The 19,026-nt window shown below is 47.7% G+C and overlaps 1 protein-coding gene across 15 annotated transcripts in view; it reads right to left on the bottom strand.

The window, feature by feature from the left end:
- Positions 1-3,592: 3,592 nt before the first annotated feature.
- The window catches only part of myo9ab (myosin IXAb), a 46,637-nt gene continuing 31,203 nt past the window's right edge, over positions 3,593-19,026 (bottom strand). For 4 of the 15 annotated variants that reach the window (XM_037253441.1, XM_037253444.1, XM_037253451.1 and 1 more), the window contains 34 exons: positions 17,451-17,567; positions 16,942-17,076; positions 16,753-16,874; positions 16,544-16,685; positions 15,892-16,081; positions 15,642-15,761; positions 15,041-15,116; positions 14,829-14,975; positions 14,718-14,757; positions 14,522-14,644; positions 14,302-14,382; positions 14,034-14,144; positions 13,772-13,894; positions 13,545-13,694; positions 13,152-13,465; positions 11,984-13,075; positions 11,838-11,907; positions 11,442-11,651; positions 10,769-10,866; positions 10,318-10,693; positions 10,069-10,185; positions 9,799-9,987; positions 9,408-9,455; positions 9,214-9,325; positions 8,955-9,016; positions 8,679-8,871; positions 8,483-8,611; positions 8,265-8,370; positions 8,031-8,162; positions 7,805-7,928; positions 7,375-7,428; positions 6,572-6,777; positions 6,334-6,476; positions 3,593-6,203 (listed from right to left, as the gene is read on the bottom strand). In XM_037253441.1, coding sequence (XP_037109336.1) covers positions 5,821-6,203; positions 6,334-6,476; positions 6,572-6,777; positions 7,375-7,428; positions 7,805-7,928; positions 8,031-8,162; positions 8,265-8,370; positions 8,483-8,611; positions 8,679-8,871; positions 8,955-9,016; positions 9,214-9,325; positions 9,408-9,455; positions 9,799-9,987; positions 10,069-10,185; positions 10,318-10,693; positions 10,769-10,866; positions 11,442-11,651; positions 11,838-11,907; positions 11,984-13,075; positions 13,152-13,465; positions 13,545-13,694; positions 13,772-13,894; positions 14,034-14,144; positions 14,302-14,382; positions 14,522-14,644; positions 14,718-14,757; positions 14,829-14,975; positions 15,041-15,116; positions 15,642-15,761; positions 15,892-16,081; positions 16,544-16,685; positions 16,753-16,874; positions 16,942-17,076; positions 17,451-17,567 — 5,835 coding nt within the window. In that variant the 3' untranslated portion in view covers positions 3,593-5,820. Of the gene's footprint in view, positions 6,204-6,333; positions 6,477-6,571; positions 6,778-7,003; positions 7,025-7,374; positions 7,429-7,804; positions 7,929-8,030; positions 8,163-8,264; positions 8,371-8,482; positions 8,612-8,678; positions 8,872-8,954; positions 9,017-9,213; positions 9,326-9,407; positions 9,456-9,798; positions 9,988-10,068; positions 10,186-10,317; positions 10,694-10,768; positions 10,867-11,441; positions 11,652-11,837; positions 11,908-11,983; positions 13,076-13,151; positions 13,466-13,544; positions 13,695-13,771; positions 13,895-14,033; positions 14,145-14,301; positions 14,383-14,521; positions 14,645-14,717; positions 14,758-14,828; positions 14,976-15,040; positions 15,117-15,641; positions 15,762-15,891; positions 16,082-16,543; positions 16,686-16,752; positions 16,875-16,941; positions 17,077-17,450; positions 17,568-19,026 lie in introns of all 15 variants that reach the window. The other 11 variants (XM_037253446.1, XM_037253447.1, XM_037253450.1 and 8 more) reach the window with 9 other exon arrangements.

Here is a 19,026-nt window from a genome sequence, read left to right as displayed (position 1 = left end):
GTGTCCATTTTACTGTTCTTTCACAAAAAAACATCAATTGTATCCTTTCACCTGAAATGTAGCAAAAGATCAAATAAAGTGGGCTGATACTTTTGCAAGGCATTGTAAAGACAGCTGCCTGCATCATAATGATAGACAACATGGACCAATGGGCGCTGCTTCCGAATTGTGGACTAGTCTCGACGATAGAAGGAAAGAAACCAAGAGGGGGAAAAAATCACCGTCGGACTCATGTGCACTGGCTTGCTCCTGTCGCCGTGGGGCTCCGTTAAATAAGTTTGAAATGAAATATGGGACACTTAAATGAAGGCGCAGTCGACGAAATTTGTTACAACCGAACAAAAATTATTTTGGCTCATAAATTCTAAGAACATCAACTGATAAAGACGATGGAGTACGCATCATCATTCCGCCCAAAGATGTCGAGTACATAACTCGTAAAACGTCTGTCTGAGATAAAACGAGATTGACATTAGTTAAATGTTTTTAAATGCCATTAAGTTACATACTCAATCCAGTTGTCGCCAAATCAAAGAAAACCGAAGTCATCTGCAAAAGACGATATCAAATACAGAGACAGTGACAGTCGCATCATCGTGTAAATTAAAACATGATAAAATGAAAAACATGGCTTTTAAAAGGGCGGCTCGTTGGCGCACTCACAGTTAGGAGGGTGCGGGTTCGATTCCACCTCCGGCCCTCCCTGTGTGGAGTTTGCATGTTCTCCCCGGGCCCGCGTGGGTTTTCTCCGGGCACTTCCTCCCACATCCCAAAAACATGCTTGGTAGGTCGATTGAGCACTCCAAATTGTCTGTGAGTGCGAGTGCGTATGGTTGTTTGTCTCTGTGTGCCCTGCGATTGGCTGACAACCGGTTCAGGGTGTCCCCCGCCTACTGCCCGATGACGGCTGGGATAGGCTCCAGCACGCCCGCGACCCCCGTGGGGACTAAGCGGTACAGAAAATGGATGGATGGATGGCTTTTAAAAGCAACGTTATAAGCTCGGCAACTCACCGTGATAAAGCGTCGGGCAACCGCTGTTATCTTTCGCTTTCGTCGCCGGTGCATGCTGGGAAATGGAGTCCAGCGCTCCTCCTTCGGCGCAGCCGCATTTCACGCGCCAGAAGACACTTTATTAGGCACACGCGCCGTCTAAATTGGGCGGTCTACTTAAAAAATGTCCAATTAAAATACATTTCCCCTGCGACATATCACTATGGAATTTATGAGGCGCATTTCATTTCTATTTTTTCTCGTATAAACATTATTTTGTGTGAAGTGAAATTAACAAATATAACTGAACTGTACTTGGGATGCGTTTCTTTTAAACGCCACTAGAGGGAGTCTGCGTAGCACTGGTAGTGGTTTTCGTATCACTGATAAAAGAGTAAAATAAGAAAACATATTATTTTTTGAAAATAAGTGTATCATCATATAGTCGTCTTTAAAAATATTCATATTATTTTTGGAAAATAAGTGTATCATCATATAGTCGTCTTCAAAAATATTTCTTTTATCTTGCATTTTAAATTATTCACCTATTTTGTGTGCTAAATTATTATCGTTATTTTTTATGGATTTTTTTGGTTAAAAAAGAAATTGATGAAACGTTTGGACACCTGTCGTATCCACACGAGTAAGTTCGCGGAGGACCAGCCCACCCACAAAACCGGTGACAACAGAATCCCAGGATCTTGACAGGTTTTCTGCCGCAGTGTAAAGAAAAGAAACATGAAGTAGGCACACTTGAGTTGCTTTACTGAGATTTCAAAAAGTGACATTATGTGCTGGTTCTGACCACCAGGCCTCGAGTTTGACATACTACGAGGTGATCATGGAATTCCACACATCATTCCACTTTGGGTTCCACACGTAAAAGAGCTCCTGCAGCACCTTGGCTTGCTCCAGCGCGTTGTAGACGTCAAAGCGCTTGTGCAGAAAAGTGTGCACCAACGCTTTCAATTTGTGACCACACTCATGTTGGAATCCCCTGCTGAGCAGCCAGGTGTCCAGATAGCAGGGCACGAGACTCTGCAAATTGCACAGGAAGGAAAACTCTGCCAGTAGCCTTCCAAGGATGGGGGTGTCAAAGCGCTTGGAGTAGTGAGCCGCCAGGAACACGGGCCTCTGGAAAGAGGCCAGGAAGCGGAGGAAGCAGGCGAGAGCTCGCTGGAGCGGGACAGTGGGCATTTCCCGCCCGTAGCGGAACAGACGGCCGTCCTCCACAGTGAAGCCCGAGCGTGTGCGGGTCGCGCTGCTAATGCGGCATCGGGGGATAACGTAGGCGTTAAAGGTCCTCTGGCCACAAGCCGCCCCGATCTGGATGATGTCACATTTGTTAGTGTCTACGGACAAAAGAGAGTCCAAAGGTTAGTTCCACTTTGGGCTCAATCGCTCAGCTGTTATCTTGAGAATCTCGGACCTAACCGCAAATGCTCCTCTGAAATTGTTCATGCAGGTGATGAGGAGCTTAATTATGAAGTCTAAAAAGCATTTTGTTTGACATTTGACAAAAAAAATGAATCGCTATTAACGGCAGAAGCTTCATCATGCCATCACACTTGAGGAGGAAAGTGGAATGACCAAGTCAAGCAGCAGACCTTAACCAAATCAAGCTTACATCTTACCTCCTGAAGAGGAGAAACCCCCCAAAAGATTTAAAAAGATTGTCAGGTATTGCTATTTTTGTGAGAAATCAACTTTTTTATGGGATATCTTGCATAAAAACGAAGGACTGTGGTTGTGAGCTGTATCTGAATAGGAGGGCGATACTCTGGCCCCTTCGACCGAGGTCTGCTTTTGGTCTCAATCCTGATTGGTTCACTTAACTGTCAATATTTCAAGTGGACCAATGGGTGTGTGCCGACCCTTGGATAAAAGAGGATGAAACGAGCGTTTGCACCGGCTTCTGTTGATCACCATAAAATACTGTTTAGTCTAAAAATGAAATATTGTTGAACCTAAATGTATAATTGACACAGATTGTAAAAAAAAAAATAAAAAAAAAAATCGATAGTTGCATTTTTAAAAAGGCCATCAAGTCATACCCAATCCAGTTGTCGCCAAATCAAAGAAAACCAAAGACATCTGTAAGAAAAGATATCACAAATATGTTTAAGGACAGCAACATCACCTCATAAAAAATAGGAAAATTAAGTACGTGACGTTTAAAAAGCGACGTAAAAGTTCAGCGACTCACCGTGAAGGAGAGTCTGCCAACTTTTTTGTGCGATTCTCATTGCCGTGATGCACGATGGGAAATGATGTCCATCGCTCGTGTGGCGCAGGCGCATTTGGCGTTGAGGAAAAAGATGGTGCGTTAGGCACACGCGGCTTCCACACTTCAAATATAACATGTTATTCTGTTATACAGTATTATACAATCCTATTAAAAAATAAATGTTTTAATAAATTATTTTCCTAAACAATAACCGATGTATTTTGAAGTAAGTCTTATAATATATTATTGAGGGTTTTTTTTTTAACAATATGATGCAGCTGTATTGATATGAAAAGAATTGTGGTGCTCCGATGGCCCATTTTTCATTCAAATATTCTGCATTTCTTTTTAGCAAGAAAATCAAACAAGCCTGCAGTTTCAATTTTCTTAATTTATTTTGGAAAAAGATTGAATAATTGCGAGTGTTTTCCAAGGCAGTAAATGTTGCGTTCACGTGAGAGTTCGCAGGGTTGTTCAAGATGAATCATAATACTGAATTTGTGTTTGACTTGAATTCCCCTTAAATAATCACGAACCTAAGGTCAGGTTTTGCTATTAGCAAACAGATTCGTGAAAAAGAATCAACAAAATAAATAACCCACCATTTGCATAAATCTGCAGTTAGTCTGATGAACTTCCCCCATAGTCTTTTATTTACTCTTACAACCATAGACATGTTTGTGTCATTAAAATAATAATAATTAAAAAAAAACGAACACAAATTGCACCTCGTATATAACTATGTACAGAGTGGCGCAGCCAAAACCTTGTTTCGTTTTTCTTTGCTGGCCTTGTAGCACTTGATCGTACGCAGGATAATATATCCCTCATAAGAAATCCTTTGAAACCGCAGTAAGCGTGGACATAAATAAAACTCACATACAGTACATACACTGTGTATAAAAGAGGACCAAAAAGGACCCAAGAAAGCAGAGCATGCCTTCCAGTGACACTTACATTCACTTTTTTTCCCCGCACAAATTATGCAAAAGGACATAAAAGAATAGAGAACGATAATCACTTTTGTGCATCCAGCTCATTTGTGTGTGTGTGTGTGTGTATATAGTAAACTGAGGCGGTGGAAAGCTGCTTAATACTGATGGTCTTGTCTCACAGTTTTATTGACGGCCACCCATGAGGCCTTCATGAGCCTCACTGCACGAAATATTTGGCTGCTACGTGTTTTGGTTTCTGCGTATTAAATGCTACGAGTGGACGGAAGCGCTGCTTGTTGAGCTCAACAAGGAGGAGGAAAAAGTCAGAAGCATCTGGAAAGCGCCTTAATGTGTGTGAATGAAAACCAGCGAGCTGTCAGAGTGAAGTTTTCCCCAGATTTTGGAATAAAATAGCAAATACTTTGATGGACTGACCTAGAGAATATGTGCGTGTATATGTGAGCCGATACGTCAAAAAAAGTCCGTCAAGTGTTGACCGACAGAAACTAAGCATGTCAACAATATAACAATGACAGCACACGTTATTACAGTAAAAACAGAAGAGAGAACTTCAAGTGGTGATGTCATAACACTGATGTTCACAAGTGTGGCACCGGAATGAAAGCGTGTCCTAACTTTCGCTTGCTCTCTATGTACATGTTCTTGCCATGGGACATGGTCAGAATCATCCAATCTTCCGCATCGCTAGTCCGGGTTTGAGTGGTCGCCAGCCAAGCGCGTTCGAAAGTTTGAGTCGCGATGGAAGGAGGCGGAGGTGCTAATCGCCATGACGTCACGCTCAAGCATCGAACTTCCGTGTCAACGGACCACTTGAGGGAATGGATGATTTTGGCCTTCTTTACTAGGGCTGAACAATTCCTCAAACTCAATGTCGTCGAACACAATAGGTTGCAATGGGGGGGGGGTTAATTCACTTCTGTTGGTCAGCATTTTTTTTTTTTTTTTTCATAAAACGTTGACGTGATAAAAGCCAAATCTGCGGCTTGTGTCCTAATCTTGTGATTTATGTTCACACTTACAAATGTTGTGAGGGTGTTATACTCAACGCCTTAAAGATGGCTAATGTTTGGTAAATATGTAAAAGGTTTTCATATTAATTTGTCCTTTATTTTAGCATCACCTGTAAGACCAAAACAATTTGGTATGATGAATCTTGTTTACGGCAATGCAGATTAATTTATTGCTTGTGTTTGTTAAAAACAGGCTGGGGAAGAGAAGCTTGAAAAGGATGCCCGCATAGTAAATCACAATGGTAATATTGAGGTGAAAAAAATACAATGATATGATTTTTCAAAATTGTTCAGCCCTATTATCTTCCGCGTAAAGTGTCAGCTGTGGCGCACTTTCTTGACAGGGAGTCAAACAGTTGAGCATGCTGCATCTCGGCTGGTGTGTAAACGTGACAAGCGGACCTAGCTTAGCCTAGCTTAGCTTAGCAGAGTTCAGCGTAGCTGAGCGATTCAGTCGTTATGGCTACAAGCTGAAGAAGACAGACGGCCCACCCCAAGTTCAGCGGCACTTCCTTCGTCTTCTTCTGCGCTCTGGCTCAGTGCTCACCTGCCCTGCCGAGAAGGGGGGCAGGCAGGGGCAACCCCCGTGACCAGTCTCGGCCGAACCTGAATATCGAGGCCTTCGTTCCGCCCCGTCACACCATGAACTCGTTACTGCCGTACAGAACCAGCTGCTGCGGCGCCGAGCCGAACTCGGGCTCCCTGCGGTGTCCACCCGACGTCTCCCTCGGCGAGCTGCGGCTCAGGCGAAGCCTGTGGCTGGGGCGGCCTTTCCCGGGCCGCCGCCCTGACTCGGACGCGTTTCCCGCCCCTCCCGGGCTGTAGGAGGCCAGCAGGGGTCCCGACGACGACGAGCGGAAGCGGTAGTGAGGGGAAGGCGAGTCCGACGGCGGCTGATTGAAGCAGGAGACAACGGAGGTCGAGTCGGCCGAGTCGGCCGAGTCCACCGAGTCGGGATGGCGACGCAAAGGTCGCCTGCACTTCATCTCCCATTTTCGGGAGCCATAAGCGCCCGATTCTGTGGAGTCGGAACAACTAACGCTAAAAAAAATTCAAAACATGATATTTCTCCTGTGCTGATTGATAGCATCGCCACTTACAGTTTCTGTGTTTCTAATCAAATTCTATGATTTTAGTTCAATCCTTACCGGGCTGCTCCCCTGTGGCACCCTCCGTTTCCATGGTGATGTTCTCGGAGCTGTCGGCCGTGCCGATGGACGCTTCCGATTCTGGAGTGTCGTCGTCGGACGCTCGCGGTTCCAGGATCAACATCTCATATGTCAGCTCCTCCCTGGAGAAAAACAACACATTGTGTACTTCCTATGTGACCCTGCTCATCAACTATTTAATTAACTAATCAACAAACAGCAGTCAAATCTTTCATACTTTTCTTTCTGCAGACTCTCAATCTGCTCGGTGAGGATCCGTTCCTCTTGCTGCATGGCGAGCTGCTGCTGCTCGCTCAGCGTGCCCTCGGCCGCTTCCTCGCCGGCCACTCCCGCGCTTTCGCTGTCCGCCGCCGGGGGGCCCGTCCTGGGGCTGAGTGGCGGAGACTGCGTGTGGGCGCCGCTTTGCCGAACGCGGCTCTTACTCTGAAAGTTTGGACACAAACAAAAACAAAACGTGCGCTTCTCAATATGGCCTGTTAATATTTTTAAAACAAACGAAAGAGAAACAATGATGGTAAAACACACTGGAGACTTTCTAAAAAAATACACTTGCTTACAACGTACAGATGTGCTAATCACAAGAACACAGCTAACGACAAACTGGAAGGGATGCTAGTAGGACACTCAAAGACTCAAAGAAAGGCTTTACCTTCAGTCGGGCAGCGTTAGGCTGCGTGTTAGCCAGTTAGCAAAAACAAAAATGGGTCAGTGCGGCAATAAGATTATCGTTCTCTCTCCGATATACTCATGGAAGACACACAACACAACACCGACAGCGCCGCGAGCTGCTATTGCTGACATTGCTATTCAAACAACAAAACAATAAGCTTTGTGATTTTTTAAATTTGTGAATAAATTTAGACAAGGTGGTTATTTTGGTGCGTGTATGCGCTGTGGTGCCTTGATAGCCGAGTTTGAATTTTTTGGGGCATACAAGCGGGCAGACGAGACAACTGCGAAGACTTGGACTGAACGGGACAGACAATGGTGATGCGCACTCTGAGAAGGGGGCATACATACCGGGGTGGCAGTGTGGGCTATGCTCATAAACCTAACAGCGATTAGTACAGGTTTCTGGAAGGAATGGTCAGGGGTGGGAAGGGAGGACAAGTCGGGGTTAGGGAGGCTCGGGGGCCTGCCGCCGTTGCTCAAAAATGGCTCGTAACACACTCAATACAGTTGCACATCCGGTCTCGTGCAAACAAGCCACTGCTCACCCCGCCCACCTCGAATATTGGGCTCTGAAATTAAATATTGATATTTTTCTACGTCCACCAAGGATCTTTTTTTTTTTTTAATAGACTCTTAAGTGAAAATGTTGAAATTGGTTTTCCCCAGTGTCAAAACGCAAAGCAAAAAAATTTGTTTTCATGGCGAAAATATGAGCTGCAAACATGGCTGCCGCTTCCTGAAGCTGACAATCGCGCAATGCCGAGCGTGGCGCTCTTACCATGGACCTCCTGACGTGGCTCAGTCGGCTCTTGGCTTTGCTCTCGGCGAACTCCAGACTGTTGATGTCCTTCAGACGCGCTCTGTACTTGCTCATCTGCTCATTGATGATCAGCTCCACACACCTGCAAAAAGGCCCCAAAATGTACATAACATCAACAACAACGCAAAAGAACCACGAGGTTCTTCAGAAGTACAGAAGTACAGAAGAAGACGAGTGGACGCACGCTGTGGTCTTGCTGATGTCTTGGACGCTCTGCAGGGGGTCGATGGTGTCGGGGCAGCGCAGGACGCACGGGGCGAAGACGATGGCCAGCGCGTTGGCCGACATCCTGTTGGTGTCCTCCTGCAGCGCAATCCTAAAACCAAACGTGAAGAAATGGAAAACATTGTCATGCGCTATGAAGTCGTGACATTTTATCACCTCCAAATTAAAAGCAAAAATCTAGTTGCGGTCTCACCTGACCAGGTGGAAGATGAGGCGTTCCAACGTGCTTAGGTGTGTGCGGCTCAGCTGGTCGATGACCGAGTACACACCTCGGATCACCTCCTGCTTGTCGGCTTGACCTGAGCGCCCAAAACGGCACGTCGTCACAAAACGAGGACAAAGGGCGGGGTGGCGCGACGTCACTTCACGCCACGCCACCACACACAACGCCACGCCATGCCACGGGCTTACCCATGGCTCGGAGGAACTCCTCGTAGAGCTCAAATGTCATGAGCGGGCTGGGCAGGTCGCGGAGCCACTGCTTGAGCACGCTGGCGATGACGTGGATGTTGTAATCGTCCAAGATCACGCTGCTCACGTCTGGAAAGTGACCAGCCACACGTGACTCCCGTTGCCTCGCATCTGGCAGAGCGCTTCGGAAACTGACCGGTGTCCAGCCCCTGGCGCAGTTCCTTGATTTTATTGGTGGAGCCCGACTTCCTGTAGATGCCCTCCGTGTAGAGGCCGTGCATCTCGATGTAGTTGATGAGCTTCTCCACCAGTTGGGGGACGTTGCGCTCCTCGCCGGTCAGCCTGGAGAGCTCCACGCCAAACTGACGAGGCGACAGCTCCGGATCGTACTTGGCCACGTGCGCGACAGTCCCGTTAAGAAGGAAAAATAAAAAGACGACGGCTTTCGCCAGCAACGAGCGTGGGTGCCTACCTTCTTGCTGCACTTGGTGGCCATCTTGGAGCAGCACTTCCTGTGGCAGGCGTAGCGGCAGACTGCAAGACAGCACACGAGAGTCTGTGCTTTGAAAGCTCAGTCGAGGCATCTCATTGGTTGACACGTGAAGCCAAAAAGTGCCAACCCCATCGAAGATGGCATTACCGTGGAGAAAAATAATTTAATCCAATTTTTCCTCCCTCGGAGAAGAAGGATAAGTGTAAGGTAAGTGAGTCAGTGAGAACACGGCGCTCACGTTTGCAAACGCAGGCTCGGTCCATCATCCAGATGAGCGACGAGCAGTACTCGCAGTACGTGGGGATGCTGTACTGCGTCGACTTGAAGATGTGGCCGTTGTGCTCCTCAACCTGCGGGCGAGGGGGCGGCAACGACCAGCTCAGGCGACCGAGAATCACCACCCAAAATGGCCGCCTGGCGTTTTTAACTCACAATGTCAGTGTCCTTCTTGCGCGACTTCTTGCGCTCTCGTTTGGCGGCCTGGTAACAAAGACACGGAATTGAACTAAATTTGATAGTATTTATCATTTTTAAAAACTGACAGCGTGAGCTGACTGATAAAACAGTCAAATCATATTTTTGGGTTGTAAGTGGAAGTTAATGAGTAGCTTACATTTTTTTCCAAAAAGCAAATAATAAAATAAAAATGAAAAAATAAAATAAAAATAATTTAAAAAAATAAAATGAATAATCAAATAAATCAAAAATACATATATTTAAGGCTAGTGTAACATGAGTTTGAAATGATGTTACTTTTCATCCAGGCAATTCGATTTTTTTCTAAATTGGCTTCCGCGCCAATGACGGTTCATTCTTTTCTTACCCTGCCGATTGTCCCCTCCATGGGCTTGTACTCGGTCATGAACTCGTCCAGGAAGACCTTGAAGGTGTTGACCCACACCTTGACCGGCGACTCGTTCCAGTCGCGTTGCTCCAGCCGCATGCTCTTCTCCAGGATGTGCTCAAAGAGGGCGTGCAGGTCCTTGTAGCGAATACTCCTCCCGTCGTCCATCTGCCCGGCGACACGCATGTTCGTTTGACACGGTCCACATGGGCGAGTCCACTGCACAAGATGGGGGGATCGCGTACTCACAGCCAGGGCGGTGGAATACGAGTTGAAGATGTTGATGCGGAACTCCTTCAGGGCTTTCTTGAAGACCACATCCACCATGGTGTCCTTCTTGCCGTTTTCACTCTCCAGGTCGGCGATCTGAAGGTACAAACGCAAAAACATTTTGGTCAGTTCCCACACGTTCATAATACTAAGTGGTGTTTCCGGTGAGGTCATGGAAATATTGGGAGCAGCTCTGGGATGACCTAAATGCATTTTTGGGGCGGGCACCTTCTTGAGCAGGAAGTCGTTCATGGTGCGGTAGTCGTGAGCCGAGCTGAGGATGTGCAGCGCGTCATTCTGCCACTGGGCGGGTTCCAGAGCCACGCTGCTGATCTTCAGGCTGCGCCGCCGCCGCATCTTGGGAGACGGCTCCTTGTTCTCCTTGCTGTCCCGCAAGCCCCGTGGCGGCGACGCTGCCTTCAGGTCGGGACTGAGAGGAGGCGACGGGGCCTCTGGCGGACGAAAAAATAAAATCAGCTGATGTAAGATGCAGCTTGTTTTTTTACCTCTCTTACCGGGTGTCTCAGCAGCACTTTCGCCCCTGCTGGACACTTTTTTCCTGCCGTGTTTACTTTTACTCCAGAATCGCATCTTCCCTCTCATTCTGCTCCAAATGAAGAAAGTGAAAGAAGTGGCAAGACACACATGAACATTTGCATGCATCATGTGATCTCGCTACCTTCCATCCTGACTGGAGGTTTTCCTCAGCACCTCCGCTTTGCCCAAATCTCCCGATGACAAGGTCTTATGGATCTTCTGTGGGTCTTTGTGGGAATCCTGCAGCGGAAGACATAAAACCAGAAGAGTGAGCAAGCAGAGCGTTCCCAAAATGGCCGACGGCGTTCTGGGATGCTGCGAATGGCGACGAAGCGAGAAGGTTTGTCCCCAACGTCGGAGTACGCGACTCACAAAAAGTTAGGTCACTTGGACTTTGGGGTGAAATTCCAGGATGGAGCGTAACCTTTACAAGTCACCTTTGACCTTCTTTCAACATTTGAGCGCATTTTTGGTTCATCCTGAAATTTCTACTTTGTGTGGGTCGTGTCTCATTTCTCTTTTCATGCTGAATTAAATGTTGATTAGTAACAAGAAAGAGGACAGGATGCTCTTGATCAAGCGTCATTCGAGCCAGCATGCATCAGCGCAGCTTCTCTTCTCAAGAGTTGGATTGGGTGAGTCCAGGCCGTGCAGCAGCTGGCGCCATCTTCTTCGTTTCCAAGCAGACAGAAAAACACTTTGTCGTTACGGGAAGAGAGAGCCTGTGAAGTAAGAAGGCTCTGCCCCCGAGAAGTCGGCGGAAGTGGCGGGCGGGAAAACAAAGGAGGCCGAGGAGGGGTCCCGGGAGGATTTACCATCTCGGAGTCACTGTGACAGTCGGCCTTGGGGCGAGTGCGTGGGGGGCACGGGGAGGGGGGCGGCGTGCGGGAGTGGGCGGGGACGTAGTACTCGTCATCATCGTCGTCCGAGCGCGTGGCTCCTTCCGAGTTACAGCGCGTGAGGAAGTCGGAGCGCGTCCGGGACATGCGTGCTTTCTTTTTGGGGCCCGGCCGCCCCACCTGCTGCCGGGCAACCACAGTAACAGCAAAAAGTTTCACAAACCGCCAAAGCGACTTGAGGAGACCTTTTATGGCGTTTTTCCACAATCTCAAAAACAGTTGTCCATCAAAACTCGTTAGCAATTAAGCGAGTCGGTCCGATTTAAAAGCGGGCCCGGCCCGCTCGCTACAGTGTGTGAAGTGTACATTTACCTCTCTGGTCCTGGAATCATCTTTGAACATGGACAAAGATCTTCCCTGGGTCACCAAATCCTTATCGGACCTGCAAGGAACACACATACACGCGTCTGGACCTTTTAGTAAACAAGGTCAAAGGTCATGTGGTGGTTGGGACTTACTTGGAGAACGGAAGCTTGCGTCTGGGTGGCGCCGTGTTGGTGGGCTTCTCCGTCATGTTGACAATGACGGTCTGAGCCGAGTTCTTCTTCTGGGCTTTGGGTGGCTTGGTGTCAAGGAGCGGGCTGGCGGCTCCCTGCCCACGCGAGACCGTTTTCTTCTCCCGCTGACCCGGGCGGACGGTGGGAGAAAAGCCGGCTTTGGCCTCCAGGGTGATCTTGATGTCCACTTCTGAGGAGCAAAGGCCAGGAACTTCTGGGCTTGCCTCAAAAGTGGCTGAAGACGGAACCATGGAGGAATCGCCTTCCTCAAAAGTGGACTGTAGAGTTCTTTCTTCTTCAACAGTAGATGCTACCTCCAAACCCGATATGTGTGTCTGTTGGGAACTGGCTTGCGGTTCTCTGCATTCAGAAGTTCTGTCTGGACTTTGGACTACCGACGACCCCTCTTCCAGAGGACTCTCTTTTTGCATACTGATCAAGACCACGATGGGCTTTCGAAACGTGGACTCCCTTCTGTCTTTGGAAGACTTGCTGGGGCTTTCGCGTGTCGGTTCTCGGACCGGACTTTGGTCCGAAGCGATGTAAAACGTCGCCCTCGGGCTCTCGGTCCTGAGCGGTGACGCTGTCTCGGGCTTTTCGTTGTGGTTTGAATCTCTCACTGGATCTGAAGTCAAACGTTCTCGAGGCGCGGTCGAACAGGACGTGAAAGCTCCCGAACTTTCGGTCTCTGTGTCCTCGGCAGCGAGCGCCTCAAAGCTATCAAGAGACCCGAGAGGCGAATGTCTGCGATGGTCCTCCGGGCGACAGGTGGCGCTGTCTGGTTCCAACTCTCCTCGAGGAGGCGTGTCGACATTTCCGGTGCGAACCTTGAGAAGCTCCAAGCTGAATTGTGCCTGCTCCAGCTCTCTCATGCGCCTGCTCTCTCGCTTGGCTCGAGTCTTGTGGCTGGCCTCGTCCGCGCCCCGACTTCGATTGTCTTCCGCCGGTTCCCCGGAGAGGTTCTCCACGTGATCCTGTTCCGAGGTGAGGTCGTCGTCGGGTCTTTGAATGATGGGCGCCGCCGCTTCGTGCTGCTGCTTCAGTTCTCGGAATCTATCGATTTTTGAAAAAGATTCATTACCAACGTGTGACACGTAAAGTTTTTTTTTTTTTTGCCTCTCCCACTCACCCTTTTGCGTACCTTAGGCGAGCCAGGTAACCCCTCGCCATGGTCTGCAGCAGCATCACAGTCCTGCAGGTCTCACAGTAGCGTTTCCTCTCAGCGAATCCCCTCCAAGCCGCCTGGATGGCGACAGCCGCCGCCGTCCTTTGGCGCCGGCGCGTCCTCCAGCTCCTCTGGATGGCCACGGCCGAGCTGCGCCACCGCAGGAATGTCCGGCGCTGCCTGCAGCGCCTCCAGGCTGTTTGGAGGCACACCACCGCTCGCTCCTCCAGCCTCAGATCCATGGCGGACTCTCGAACGAGGCAGCATCGCCACCAGCGCTTCAATAACAAAAAATGGAGGCCAACGGGTTTTATTTGATTTGCTGGTGTTAATTATTTGTAATCAAAAAAGTCCCACTTGGATGACACGTGCAGCCAGCTTCATCCTGACAAAGTTGTTCCTCTCCAGGACGGCTCGGAAGCGATGCTGCAGCGTGACGATGCGCCGCAGAACTTCCTGGTGCAGGAGCGTCTGAAGACGTTGACGCTCCGCCTCCCGCAGGAACACCTGCAAGGCCGACGGGTGGATTGCACCCATCAAAACGTGACCGGATGACACCAGGAGGAGTTTGCGGCTCTCTTTACCGTGGTGTTGCCCACTTGGTAGCCGGCCGGCATCAGATGGATCTGCCTGAAGAACTCCCTGACGCCCGACTTGGTTGCAGTTGTGCCTCGAGGCAGCAGCACGTGAAAGTGACGCACGAAATCCTGGAAATGACATCACGCTTACTGATGGGGGAGGAGGAGCTCACAAGTTTTTTTTATTTCCAAGCACAATAAAGTATATTACATTTTATGCCATTTTTTGCTCATAGCATCAGAATCTAAAATGGGCCCAAAGCTTTACCTGGAAGGTGTACTTGACGCTGTAGCCCGATTGTCGGATCCGGACGGTTTCCAGCATCCCCGTGTAGCGCAGCTGCCTCAGCACTAAGCTGTCATTAAAGCGCAACGGCAGCTGACAAAGACAAGAAAATGGTTTTTGTTTTTTTTTTTTAAATGTATTTATCTTAGATCATATTTATTATATTAATATATAATATAAAGAAAAAGTATTGTATTTTTAATATAATATTTATTATATTAATATTTATAATTGTGTTTTTTTTTTGTACCTTCTCAGCATTGGAGCGGATGCACTTGACAAAGTACGGCTCCGATTGGTTGAGCGTCTCCATCAGTTTAGTGAGGGAAGCCTGCACACGCAAACACATTCTCGTCTTGTCCAATCAATTTAGTTGAGTCCGACAGGCAAATTTTCTTATATTTTTTGAAGTGAGCAATTAGTATTTTCTTTTGATGTCCGGCAGGGGGCAGCAAAGAGCAAGCACTCACCTGGAACTGAGCGCTGATGCTGGGCGGTTTCTTCTTCTTGTGCAAGTGAAGCAACGACTTGGTGATGCGATCGTGGAGCGTCACGCTGCTCAGGTGACGCAGAGATTTTACGTCCAACAAGTGCTATCAATATTAAAAAAAAAATATAAAAATATTAACACAAGTCCTCTTTCTTAATTTGATGTCGTATTATCACCTTGGGCAGGCTGGGCTTGACTTTGCAGTTTCTGTTTCTTCTGAAAAGTGAGATAACAAGTCAGCAAGGGGAAGTTGAGGCAAAAATGTTGTTAGACAATAAAATACTCACAGTAAGATTCCCTGAGCTCGTTCCAGGAGTTTGCTGTTGGACGAGTTGACGAAGATGCCGTCCTCTCCCAGGGCCGTCAGGCTCCCCGCCGACGACAGGCGTCCCGACCTCGGCCCGCGCCCATTGCAGCCGGCGCCGAAGCCATCCCTGTACGGCGATAAAAAGCCAAATAATGACAAGGGACGAACTACGAAATGACGTCGAGGACTCACCGCCCGGCTTTCTCATTCAGGGTGTTGGCGCCTTGAAGATCTGCCAGCGGAGAGCGAGGGTTCTTCCTGGTGATGCCTGCACGCCACGGAATAAGAGGAAAACAAGATGAGCCGTGACTTTGCTACAACAACAAGAATATCACAAAAGACAAAAAATGTCCAGTGCAGGCTCCCGCTTGTCCACAGGGGACGAATTCCACAGATTTCTTTCCCGATCAGTCACAAAGGAAATTGCGCGGGCGAGGTTGTATTTCTTACGGCGCGCTGCCATAATAAAAGCTTCTCGCTTCTGGTGTTATTGACCACAAGTGACGGCCTCAACCTGGAATTGATTTCTGAGCGTTTTCACTTGAACTCACCTCAGAAATGTGCCGCCATTGTAAAGCCCAATAACAAGGCGCCGGCTTCCAAAAAACGGCGCTTACAGGAATTTGTGGGGGCTCTAAAAGCGGGCTTGTTTCACACATGACCAGTCTGAGTGTAATTTTATTGAGTTGGACAAATGTCTTCTCTTAAATCAAATCAATTTGTGGCAGGAATCGATGTTTTTTTTTTCTTTAATGTGAGCAAGTTGGAGCTGTTCCCGACTGAACCTACTTACTGTATTTCTCATCCTTGCACCTTTGAAGGATCTCAAGGCTCCTCTGGTGAACCGGGTGATGAAGGAAACTGAAACTGTCCACGGTTTTGACGGCGGCGCAGGGGACGGCGGAATCGTGACCTAGCCATCAGACGTAAAAAAAAAAGGTCATTTTTGGATCTGGTGATTGAATCGATCATTGATTTTGTTAATCGATTATTGAAACAGAATTGTTGCGCCTCTAATAATAAAAAAATCGCTGCCGTCCGACCTGTCTTCTTGTATCGGCGTCCGGCCTCCCTGAAAGCCACCAGGGCCCGGAAGTAGGCGCGCAAAACGGCCCAGCGGAATGTGGCCACCGGGTCGATTCCCATCAGGCCGCAGATGAAGGCGTTTTTGCTGCTCTTCAGCAAGGCCACCACGTCGGGACGCATGTGGTCCGTGTTCTTCTCCCGGAAGTCCTGAACACGGCACAAAATATTTTTCGGTGTGGTAGATATCTCGCAGCCGATACCTCTCGGCCGCCGGCGCTACGGATTGGCGTGATCCAAAAGACTGGAGCGCTTCCAGCACATGTGCTTCTTATCAGAACGCAGCTGGGAGGCGAGCGGGAGAATTAGATTGAGCGGGTGGGCGGGGAGGGGGAAAGACAAAAGTAGGTCGGCGGCACGAGAAGTTCATATAAGGCTTGGACAAAAAGGAGAGGAAAAGACGTGAAACGGGCCAATTACACTTGAGCTGCGCTGTAGCAACATAATCTGCTGCCGCCACAAAAGTAGATGAACGTTTTTTTCCTGCCTGCTTCTATATTGAGCAGGAAAGAAGCCCAAAAAAGTGATTTGTACTCTAATGGGAAAGAATCAGATCATCTTTTTTTTTTTTTTGTCACACTGCAGAGCCAGAATTAGAAATTCCGAGCTCACCTTAACTCCGTACTTGACTTTGCCGGCGTAGTGCGTGATGATGAAAGCGGGCTCCATGACGGCGGGGAACTCGATGTAGCTGTTTCCCTCATGCTGACGCTTGAACTTGTCCAGCAAGGTCTGATTGGACGCCTGAGGGAAGCTGCCGTCAAACCAGACAAATGAGGACATGTCGCTTTCCGATTCACGCACCCCCCTCTGAGGCGTACTTGCACTCCTCGTCCAGCAGGTGGAAGAGCGCCGTGGGTTTCTTGCTGATGAGGTTAATGCAGCTGCTGTTGTCGATGTAGTCGATGGTGTGCCAGCTGATGCCCTCGGCTCGGTACTCCTCCTGCCAGAAGACAAAGTGCTCGCAAATTTGGAACCCGCAAAACAAAGGAATGTGGCCAGAGCTGCACCTGCTCCAGCTTGAAGATGTGCTGGTTGAAGTAATGCTGCAAACGCTCGTTGGCAAAGTTGATACAGAATTGCTCAAAGCTGTTGTTCTCGTAGTCCTCAAATCCAAAGATGTCCAACACGCCGATGGAGAAGATCTGGAGGAAGGCAACACGTGCTGATAATGTCAGCTGGGTTTTGTATTTTTCAGATTTGCGGCCATTGAAGACGATATTGGCGATTGCCTTTTAACTCATTCAGTGCCATCGATGGTTATAGACGTCAAAGATATTAACTGGGTCGGCAGGACGAGGCCTTTCGTTAGGGATTATTTATCTAATTGGAAAGCAAGAGGAACAACCTCGATAAAAAGCGCCGCCGCATCGACCCACCTCGGCGTGATCGACATGACGTCAGTGCCGAGGGAAAACAAAACACCAGAGGGGGTAACGTGAGCTGATGGGGAATTCAATGCCATCTGCCCAAATTGGGGGGTGGGGGGGCATCCTGGACTTTACCAAAGACGTCTCACCTTTGACTTGTCCTCCAGGTCCTTGTTGTTGAGCAGAGCGTGATTGGCCCGGAACACGATCCAGTCAAAGAGAGCGCTGTACAGCGATTTGGCCATGGAGTCCCTCACCGTGCCCGCCTGCGCACAACGTAAACAAAATTCAGCTCCTCGGTGACGGGTAACAACGTCGAGTATAAATTGGCATTTTTCAAGCGGTTCGGAAAATGGATACATGGATAGATGGATGTTCTGAATGTGAATATTGAGGGGTAGGTGTCGGGTCGGGTCGTTCGGTTCAGGGCTTGGGGTCGATGTTGACATTTGACATTTATGTAATATTTGCGCTGCCTTCAACACAACAGCAGCAAAACAACAGATTTGATTTGGCGTATTTTCCACTGAACATGAGCTTGCCATAAAAATCACAGCCATACTATAATAATAATAATAATAATAATAATAAAAATTAAAAACTAATAAATACTCATACTACTACTACTAATAATTACAAACGAATAAATAATACCAATAATAATAATAAACATCTTATCAATAAGGACTGACACATAAGACGGCCAATCACAGAATAGTGAGACAGCGCAGAAATGTGAGAGAAAGTCTGGTTGAAATGTATTGAAGGAACTCTGAATGCTAAAAAAAATAATTGTTGAAAGTATTGCCATGAACACATCCAGTTTTTGTTAAGAGTGCAAATTGCGAGCCGGTCGCAGCCTTACTGTGGCGACAACCAAAATATTTTGGCTTGTTTTGAGGTCTCAACAATAGCTCCTTTTTTTCCACACTGAATGAAAAATGAAGAGAGCAAATATTTGTCCCGCTGCTTCATGGGCACGCCGAGCTAAATACGACTCGCAAGAAAATTTTTGCATTTAGGCAAAAAAAAAACACCCAAAAAAAAATTTGCATTATTGATTCTTTGTGTTATTTTTAGCTGCTCAGGCTGCGTTGCTTGGGTTATGCAAGAAGGTTATGAATAATTCAAGCAGAGAAATCATAACGGGAACCCGGGGGGACGGAGAGTTGTGATGCAAATGTCGAAGTGTTTTCCTTGTACGCTTCCTTGCTTAACTCTTTGCAACCATCGCATGCACGCGTCTCCATTAGATAAGAGGAAACATTTGTCGTCGACTATTGCAGAAAGTATCTGCAGACAGCGGAGGCTGACGGCGGGAAAAAAAGAAGTCTACACACCCCGCCGTATGAATTGCAGCTGCCTCGTCTGCCCTCACATTTAAGAACATGTGGCATCATAAAAGTCAGGACTAAATGTTTGCAGCTCTTTTTTGGGTTGCGCCAAAGCACACTTTGGAGGCTGCCTGACTGACATTATGGCGCTCAAATAAGTGACATTGATAATATACTTCAAAAACTTCATCCCGCTACCAAAACAATATAAAGTTGAGTACAATCATTTCAATGAAAATAAAGCTCCTTCACCAACTTAAAAAATACAACAAAAAAATAATTAGATAAATAAATAAATACAAATAAACAAATAAAAATAAATATAACCAATCAATCAACTGAAAGAAAAAATATAATGAGCTCAGCTGCTGACACAAGTCAAAGTTTCAGA

This window comes from Syngnathus acus, chromosome 6 (genome assembly GCF_901709675.1).
Source record: "Syngnathus acus chromosome 6, fSynAcu1.2, whole genome shotgun sequence".
Lineage (NCBI taxonomy): Eukaryota > Metazoa > Chordata > Actinopteri > Syngnathiformes > Syngnathidae > Syngnathus > Syngnathus acus.
The sequence above is the reverse complement of the archived record's forward strand: the minus strand, read 5'-3'. Positions and strand labels throughout refer to the sequence as shown.